The sequence below is a fragment of the Aquila chrysaetos genome, chromosome 3, assembly GCF_900496995.4.
Source record: "Aquila chrysaetos chrysaetos chromosome 3, bAquChr1.4, whole genome shotgun sequence".
Classification (NCBI taxonomy): domain Eukaryota; kingdom Metazoa; phylum Chordata; class Aves; order Accipitriformes; family Accipitridae; genus Aquila; species Aquila chrysaetos.
This window is the reverse complement of record NC_044006.1, coordinates 68,244,051-68,253,952: the sequence shown is the minus strand read 5'-3', so window position 1 is coordinate 68,253,952 and position 9,902 is coordinate 68,244,051. Positions and strand designations below refer to the sequence as shown.

General features: G+C 35.0%; 1 protein-coding gene across 2 annotated transcripts in view; it reads right to left on the bottom strand.

The window, feature by feature from the left end:
* Positions 1-841: 841 nt before the first annotated feature.
* NCAPG2 (non-SMC condensin II complex subunit G2) overlaps positions 842-9,902 on the bottom strand; it is a 50,733-nt gene continuing 41,672 nt past the window's right edge. For both annotated transcript variants that reach the window (XM_030010271.2, XM_041122720.1), the window contains 3 exons: positions 6,698-6,795; positions 6,180-6,282; positions 842-1,195 (listed from right to left, as the gene is read on the bottom strand). In XM_030010271.2, coding sequence (XP_029866131.1) covers positions 1,144-1,195; positions 6,180-6,282; positions 6,698-6,795 — 253 coding nt within the window. In that variant the 3' untranslated portion in view covers positions 842-1,143. The remainder of the gene's footprint in view (positions 1,196-6,179; positions 6,283-6,697; positions 6,796-9,902) is intronic.

Genomic DNA, 9,902 nt, shown 5'->3' with positions numbered 1-9,902 from the left:
ACTTGTCACTGAATCACACAAATATTCAAGTTGGGAGGAAGCTCAGGAGATCATCTGGTCCAACCCCCAGCTCAAGCAGGGCTAACTTCAAAATTATGACACAATGGTCAGGGCCTTGTCAGTCAAGTTCTGCACATCTCCAAGGATGGATGTTCCACAGCCTTTCTGAGCAACCTGTCCCTGTTCCATTTCCAGTTTCAATTCACTCTCATAATGAAAATGTTTTTTCTTACCTACAACAAGGATTTCTCTTGCTGCAAGTTATTTCTGTTGCCTCATATTCTCTTCACGTGTACCTCTGAGGAAAGTCTTTTCTTAATCCTCGTCCAGGTAGGTGAAGACAGCAGTAAGATTGCCCTTCTGCACTCGCCTATGCTGGTGTACAGGATTAGTCCATTACTGGTAGAAGAGCACGTGTCTTTGTTGAACATCATGAGATTTGTTGGTCCTGAAGTCCAGCTTGTCAGGATCCCATTGAACGGGACAACCCTACCCCTCGGTGTATCAACCATTGCTCCCAAGTTGGTATCACCTGCCAACAGACTGAGGTTGCATTTCATCCCATCGCTCAAGCTTTTAATAAAAATGTTAAATAGTATTGGCAACAGTTATCTGCCCTGAGGAATGCCACTCGTAACCAGCTTTCAGTCTGACTGTGTAGCATGATTATCCTTCAAGTCTGATGGTCCAGCCAGTTTCCCACCCACCTTCTAAGTCCCCCCACCCAGTCCACCTCTCTCCAATTTGGTTGTAAGGGTACTTATATAAGCCTGTGTAAAAGTCTTTGCGAAGGACAGGAAAGATGGCTTTCTCTGCTCTCTCTTCTTCCACAAACAGGTTATGTGCTACCTCATTCTCAAAGTACATAAGACACAATTATTATTTGTTTTATAAAATCAAAGATACTGATTTTACATCCCCCCCTAAATATGACATTTTAATACAGAATAACCTTTTTACAGATGTTTAAAAAATCTTTACTATTACATGATTTCTATACACACTTTTACACATTTTCCCTGCTTTAAAAGTACAGAATAACTGAAAACAAACTTTAACTATTAAAAAGTTTACGAGAGAATATTTTTTAAAAAACAGTACATCTTCCTTCCTTTAATTTTCATGACAAAAGCTTCTGCGTGGTCAAGGATTCAAAAATTCATCCAAAATTTTCCGACATGATTCATACAGGATTCTGAAATGGCATAAACCAATGCATAATAGGATTAGATATGCTAAATGCTAAATCAATCCTCGACTATTTGATTCTCAGAGTACAGCTACCACATGATTTCTTTGACCAGTTATTCCATATTAGTTTAAGTATTAAATATGTCTTTATAAATTACTTTTGAAATAGCTGGGGATTTTTCTTTCAACTTTTCCATTTTTCTGCTTATCATCTCTAGCTATAGTGTAATCTACAACAAGCCAGTTTAAATTACTATGTCAATTCAAGCACATTTGCTAATATTTCATCATCTATTTAAAGAACCCACTTGTTTTCTTCACAGCATTCTTACTCTTTTTTTCAAACATAGTCAAATCCTGTACCGATAACTCACAGCAAGGCCACTTTTCATTCTTTTACTTTCTTCCTTTCTCCCTCATTCTTCAGTCTTCATAATTTTTCTCCTCACCTGCGGCAATTTTTTTCCAAGCCTCAGCTTTCTATCTTATCCTTATTAGCAGCTGCCTCCTTCAGCTGTGTATACAGCCATCTTAATCCCTTTCTGACTCTCTTTTGTCTCACGTTACTCCCTAAACAATCTCAAAGGTCAGCTCTGAAACTTCCATTTGGCAGGTCCTTTTTATTTTCTTGCATTCCCTGACAGAGTCACTCACCTAGCCTTCGTAGTTGCATTCTTGTACAACTTCTTCTAACACTGCTCTAAAATATTCTCAAAAGACAAAAGTGGGCACTTTGGTCTTCTGTCAAAACTTTATTTCACTGTTAACCACTATAAACTTTATCCTTCATGTTACTTTTGTAAAGGAGTCTGTCACCTGTATTTCTCAAGCATTTTTTTCACCATATTTTTATTATTATAGTCCTAGACTGATGCCCCAGATAAGCAAGGTTAGTCAGTCACTAATGATGATGAGTTAGGGCATTCATCATGAGACACTAAGACCTGAAATACAAGAGGCAACTCTGCATTTTCATAGCAGTGTATTGGATGTTAGGGCTCCCTGAATTCACACCGCCATGGGTGTGTCACATGCTCCTCTTTATAGTGCTATATCATTTAAGCCATGATGGAACTCAACTGTCAAAATAAGCTAGTATTATAATGTACTATAAAATTAATGTAATTAGTCAAGTACTGTGGGTTTAGACACAATGCTACTTTGTATAAATTTTATTTTGTTACAATTTAAGGCTAATAAAACAATAGATCTGTAATGTGGGACCATGTTACCTGCCGCATATTGGACAACAAGCTGTCACTCACAATAACTGCATGCCTTCCCAAACAGACAAATTTAAATCAGTTCTACCAGGTACCTTTCTAGTGAACTTCTAGATAGGTGGCAGACAAATCATACACAAAGTTATTTTACAAAACAATTCAAGAATCATTACTTACAGATACAATGAGAGTAGAATAAAGAGTTTGGGCAGGTAGCTAAATGATAATACTAAAGAAATACCTTTCAGCACAGCCATTAGCTACATTTAATTCTAATACCCATATACCAAAATGCTAATTAAAGTAAATACAAAATATTAAGTAAAATGTATTATTCTATAGCACATTTGTTTTTATAGAGCATGGAACATTCTTCTCTAGCCTCCACACCACTGCATTGACAGCTTTATTCACATTGTTTTGCTAGGCATAAATAATTGCATTTTATAAACTAAACTAATGTGTGTGCCATTACTCTTGAGGAAATTCTCTCAATGTACAATATGTTGTCCAGAATTTTTAAGTGCACTGAACAGCATTTTTAAAATAATAGACCCATAGGGCCATCTTAAACTGCTAACTCAGCTGAAGAGGGAAGACTAAATTACAGTGAAAAGTTTTGCTTCTAAATTAGTGCAACAATTCCTTGTTTAAGGGCAGCACTTTAATTACTGCACCAGACAGCATTTTTACTTTTTTCTTTCTTTGCTAATATGTAATAGATTACTTCTAAGTCTAAATTTAAGATGCTGGCACAGAATGCCAAGTCTCTAGGGAAATTAAAGAATGTCACTATTTCCTGGTATACCTGGGCATTAAATAAAATAACTCCTCAAGGAGTTATTATGAGGTAATGCATTCAGAAGCAAAAAGTAATAATACTATTAAGTATGAGTTAAAAAACACAGTCATATATTTTAGCATGCATCAGTGCAGCACTGTGTGTTGTAAGATTGTGCTTAAAGTAATGATCAGAGATCTAGCTTGCAGCTTACCATAACTAAAATTTGGGGGTTTGGTAAGCAGAGTAGGATGATAAAATGGTTTACAAAAAACAGGGCACATTTCAGACTGTATATAATCACAGTTTAGTTATACATTAGCACACTAGTACCAGAGCATGACAAATGGCATGTCAGAAGACACTAGAGGCCCAGCCTGGTCCAACATTCTGTCTGTCTGAGACAAAGTGCAAACACGCTGTAAATTAGTCAGGCAAAACCTAATCGTTGAAGAACTTCTTCCTAACCTTTTTTCAGCATGAATTCTTTCATCCTTCAGGGGAGAGAGGAAAAAACCCAACATACCTGTACAAATACGAATCGTCCCAAATTCTGCAAAGCTGTGTGATAGCTTCTGAATTGTGTTATCATATTGCAATTCTGATTCTTGTTAAAAATACTTCCCATCATCATGTTCATATTCCTAATCTTTTAATTTTATCTGCAACTATCTCTTAGTTTTGTATTATACAAAGGTAGCCATTCATATATCACAAAATTAAAACACTATGTATCATCTCACGCTCTTCATCTGCTCCCATTTCTAGGTTGATTTTTCCCTGATCACTGGGCAGAGATCATCATATAGATTCATAAAGCAATTACCTGTGTTCTTACTGAAATTTATAGTCAGTAGTGCGCTCAAGTGGCAGCAATTATTCATTTTAATGTGCCTATTTATTTAATCATGTTAAGATTTGCTTTAATTTCTCAGCCTTTCCTACTGTCTTGATTAAAAGAAGTGCCAACGGAATCATGATACTCTGCTACTCACCTTTCTTTTCCAGATCATTATTATTATTTTTTTAAATATTCTAGTAGAACACTTGGCAACCCAATGTTAAATGATTTAATGGAAAAAACCTGGGTTTTGTTTATTTTTGTTTGATTTTGTTTTAAGCTAGGTCCCAACCAAAAGAAATTTGTTCACAGCTAAGCAACTAATTAAAACAATCTACTCAAAAACCAGAGTCACTCTGAGTTTTAGAAGTTCAATTATGTAGTGACTTTTTTTAAAAAACAAGATATTTTTTGGTTCTTTATCAATTTTATGTTACATGAGAACAATGTCCTCTGTGGAAACCACTTAAAGTCTTGACAGCAAAATTTCTGTTTTCTATTTACTTATGCCAGAGAGGAAATGGAAGTGAAGGGTGCACTGGTTTTGATTTTTTTCCCCCTTCTTTTTTTTAAAAAAATAAATTTCATTTTTGATAGTACATAACTGAAGTGGCTCGTATATATCATAAAACTTTCTGGTCTAGTTCTTAAGATTATATATCTCTTTCTTTAAAGACAGTTATATAATACCTTTTGGGGTCTGATATAATAGCAGATTTAAATGAATGTATGCATATTTTGTTAGCAGCAACACAGCTACTCTACTGTATTGTCCTGAATATCAGGTGCGGTTTTTTTTCCTGGAAAAATCCAATTTACCCTTTGCACTTCTGAACCAATTCCAAACGGATATTTACTGTGCAGTCCACTAAAAGTTCTACCACTGCCAGAACACTTAGTGTAGCTGTTGAGCTTCTTGATACAACTCAAGTGCAAACTCTAAGGATCTGAAGTATAATCGGAAAGCGATATAGTCCATGTGGCCTCATTGATAAACTATCTTATTTTTCATACACTAGCGTCTCATAATTTAGCGTTGGCTTTAAATCAGTGACACCAATTCAGTCATAGCACAGCCGCCAAAGGTCTATGTCTAGTCACTACAAGGCCAGGGAACAACAACATGCCTCAGGCTAGTGATCCACTAGAAGAGCATGCTGTGGAAGTGTGCTTAGGTCTGAAGGGCCACGCAAGAAACTGTTGAGTAAAATGATGTGGGTTTGTTTTGTTTTGTTTTTTAATTTAAGTTTGTCTACTTTACATCCATTGTTTGACTGAATAGTAGGGATCATCAATTTGAAGAATTAAAGATTGAAAGAGCCTCTGCATGTTCAGGCCACTGTGGTGCATTACTAACTTTCTCAGTATTTTTGGATGCATGTCCATAACCATAGTCTGTTTTCTTCATATTCTATGTTTGTGCTTGCTTTTTAATGTCTATTTTGCATGTTTTCAAATTCCATGCGCAGTTCAATAACTAGGCAGAAATCAAATGTTAATAAATTTTTAGACTTAATTAAGTTTGAGACACTTAGGGCTAAAGCATTCATCATGATTGTCTATCTTAGGCAGGTCTGAAATAAATGATTGCAAATACAATGTAGCCAATCACTTTCAAGAAACTTATCCCAAAAGCTCTAGAAGTCAACCAGATACGACACCGAAATCCCAACAAATGGCAAAATAAAATCACCTGTGAAAAGGTCTTAAAGTCATTGTTATGTTCAGTTGAATGTTTACCATCTACACAGGTATGGATTCATATGCCTAATAACCAAAATGTGGGAGAAAAATCTTCTAGTAAAAAGAAATAGTAAATAGACTACTTGCTTTGTTCTACACCTGCTGTTAACAGAACTGAATTTCAGAACTGAATCCTGCAATATACAGGATCAAGTCACAACACATTCAAATTAAACGCAAAAAAACAAACTAAATACGTAAAGACTGCACTCACAGCAAATGTATGGGCAGGAAGTTTAATACTGTGCTGGGCTCAATACCTCACAATTTTTTTACCTGCTATTTTAAACCTTGCAATCATTCAGAATGCTCTAACTGTATGATGTAAGTACAAACCACAGCCAATTATTGCAGAGACGGTATAGGAGAGGTTAGTGTTCATTTCCCACACCACATTTACCTTTCAGTGCTGCCAGATTCTTCTGTGGCAGCATCCTTGCATGTTAACAGTTTCCTTTGAATGGCAGGTGCAATATCCTTTAGAAGTGAAGTTTTGTGCTTACCTGTTTGAAATAAAATTTTGTTGAAAAGTTGGACAAAAATAATGATTTCGCAACCCTCCCCTGCATATTTTCATAGAATATTTTTTAACATAAAAGATAGATTGTTTAATGAAAGATTAGATATTAGATTAGAGTTGCACTGTCATGGATTAATTACTGTGTATTTCAGCAAATCAGAATATAGAGATGAACTCTGCGAGTTAGCAGACAGTAGTATTTTTAAACTCATGACACAAAGATTGAAAGTCCAAAGCTTAACAACACAATTTACAAGTGATATAACCTTAAATCCTGTAGAAAAATGGTAACTTAACAGGATGAGGAAAAGTGCCTGTCGAATTGTGTAAGAACTCAGCTTCAAAATGTATCACAAAAAAAAGAAAGACAAAAAATGGACAAAAATGTTTTGACTGACCTTTAATTACAATCACAATGCAAACAGTAGCTGTTAGACTAAAAACCCCTTCAATTTCTTGAGAGAGAATGTATTCCATTAATTCATTTAAAAATGACCTAAGGAAAAAAGGAAAGCAAAAATACATTCCAAATCATGTTTCTTTCAAAACAGAACTGAACAGAACAAGTTTGTGATTATGCTACCCTGCCACCATAGCTTCAAAAATAACATGCAGGACAAAGCAGTGGTTACTGGGTAATTGAAGACTACATGCTGCTTCTGGAACTGAGAATATCTGAGTTAGCAGAATGGTAAATTTCTTGGGAAGAAAATAAAATGTTTGTACACAGAATAAGCAGCTGTTAAGAGAAATGAAGAGCTTGTGCACTATTTAGGAAAGTCAATCCATGAAAAAACTCCTGGTTCTACTGGAATTTAGCTTGCGTAATTTGTATTGAAATTTCCAACTTCAATTTCTACTGAAGTTTAAAAAAAATACATTATATGACTCCAATGGTTTGTTAGTAACTACTCATGCCCTTAAAACTATTACTACTAGTAGCCTGATTAAAAACTGGAGTTTAATTAACACTTTGGTCTAAAATGCATATCTCATAAAAATTAAAATAGATGGGTTTCCAATTACAAAACAGTGAAGAATGTTTGTAACTAAATATAGCCCCAAAACACTTCCAAACTATATTTAAATATTGAAAATATGGACAGACTAACAGAACCGAAACAACTGTTCATTGTAAAGTCTGAGATAAGATACATATTGAGTTAGTATTTAAGAGACTCACTTTTAGCAACAGATGATAGTATTACCAGCAAACTTTGGAGGTGTTTTGGGACATGATATCAAGTTAAGAAAAATGAAACAAGGGAGTCACAGAGGAGGTCTAGCCACCAAACTAATCTGCAATATGGAATAAGGCAATACTACAGAATGAAACCACTAATTGGTCATTACAGTGTTTATGGTAAAAATAAATTTAACTCAGAAGCAATTCTCAAAAACAGAGAAAAATAAAAGAACAAGAGGGATAAAGCAGGAGATAGACAAGATCTGTAATCCTCATACTCCTCAGAACATAAAACTAAATACTCTGTGAAGAATTAAAGGGGAAACTGAGAGCAGTAGATGTTACAATACCTTTCCCTAAAATATTTCAAAATACCTTTAGGTAATAATTATTATTTGTTACCAAAACTGAACACCATAAATACCCAGTTCCAACTTTAATTGTTCTTCAGGCTTTTATTGTGCTAAGATTTCAAAATGAATACGCAGTTAAGAAAAGAACCAACCTCCACTAGTGATTCAGTAAATAAGCTTTGTAGAAGCTCAAATATTGCCTCAAGGAGCTGAGAAAGATGAAAGCTCTTTAGGTTCTGAAATAAGTATTATGAAGTCGCTCGTGCATTGCATTAGTTTTATTATATCATTGTGGACTAATCTGACCAAGTATTGATTCCATTTCATATTGCTCTTAAATTGCTAACTGATAGTATTCCGATCAGAGTTTTGACTTTATTGTTATCCCTGTTTAGGTCAAGAGTGTTTAGGCACACTCTTTAGTTCCATGAAGGAACACTGTAATTTTATTAACCTGTAATAAGACTCTCTGCAGACTCAATGCAGCTGCCTTTCCCCACTTCCCTCTCAACAAGGGTCACATGAGCCTGCAGGCAAAGATAAAATAGAACAGAACAATAAGCTATTTACAAACATATAAGTAAAAGAGATAAGTAATTGGTTCCTATACAGATAGTTCCCTATTAAAGAAAAGGATACTCACACAATTGGTCAGATATTGCCAGGCCACTCAGTATTGCCACTGGTATGGGGACTGAAATTTAGTGCCAGAGATTGACTAATTAGTAACTGAAAACATAACAGACGCTGCAGAACCTGGTGCAAAATGATCGTGTGTTCACAGAACAGAAGCTCACATCGATTCTGTAATGTCAAAGGCTTTCACATTGGCGTGGAAAGATGATAATATCTGAGATATTGAATGATTTACTACTGGACTCTGATTATGGCCTACCAATGCAGATTAATAACAGAAAAAAGCCTTAAAAGTAGTCTCAGTCCTGGGGCAATAGTGGAACCAGATGTAAATTATCTCCTGACTTAGATCTTCTTTGCACCAAAAAGATAAATAGTAGAAGATAGATATACGTTTGTCAAAGTATTCATAGAAACAATCTGGTTCAAACTAGCAGTTTTCTCCGTCAAGAATAGAAAAGATTCTCCTTGACCACTACAAGAAAAAGTTTCAGAGGAATTAATAGAATTTCTGTGTCTCTTTTCAAAAGAGGTGTGTCTGTGTCTCTTTTCAATACAAGTATGTAAAGAGAACAAGATTTGGATTAGGAAACCTATTGCTGGACTCTCTGGAGTCCTTTGTTTTGCAAGTTCAACTAGAACTAGAGAAGGATTGAGAAGAAAAAAATCTCATGACAGCAGAGACAAGGATATTCAATGCTTGTCAGATGAGGAAGTTAAGAGTTAGTTGTGATAAGTCATGGAGAATGACAGGACTTCTAAGGAATACACATTAGCCCCTCAATCATTCAAAATAACTGTGGTGTGGATAGTCATGTAAATAAAAATTGAATATGAACAAACTAAGCAAAGGAAGATAATGAAATTCACTGGTGACAATTTTAGAAGATATTCAGGGTACCCACTAAATATAGCAAATAAAAAAAAAGCTGTTTAAGTCTTAAAAAAAAAAAAGACCTAACCCTACTTTTGGGGGCTTTTTAGGACTCAGATACTTTAAAACTATTTTGAATTTTATAATTTTAATGCAGCTATAGTACATGTCACCTCACTGCAGATGTTCAAGTTAAAGGATTAAAGCTATTTCTGGTAAACATTTTACCTCATCCAAATACCTCTATATTGAGGGGACCAATGTTTTTAAGTATCTTCTGAAAGAAGTAAGCCAAGATGTATCATTAAAGAACTCATTTAGACGAACAGCCTTGTAAATAAGAAGCACTCTTAGAAGCAGTTAAAAAAATGGAACCAACCCCCGCCAATCAATACCTACCTACAAGCAATATATCAAGAGAAAGGGATTATGAAGTAGTGCAGGTAAATTTAGTAAGCATCTAGTTCCTCAAAATTTAGAAATTCAAAATTTATTGACAATGTATAAGCTGTTCTACCTTAGCAACAACCTCGGACAAATTAATGTAGAAACAT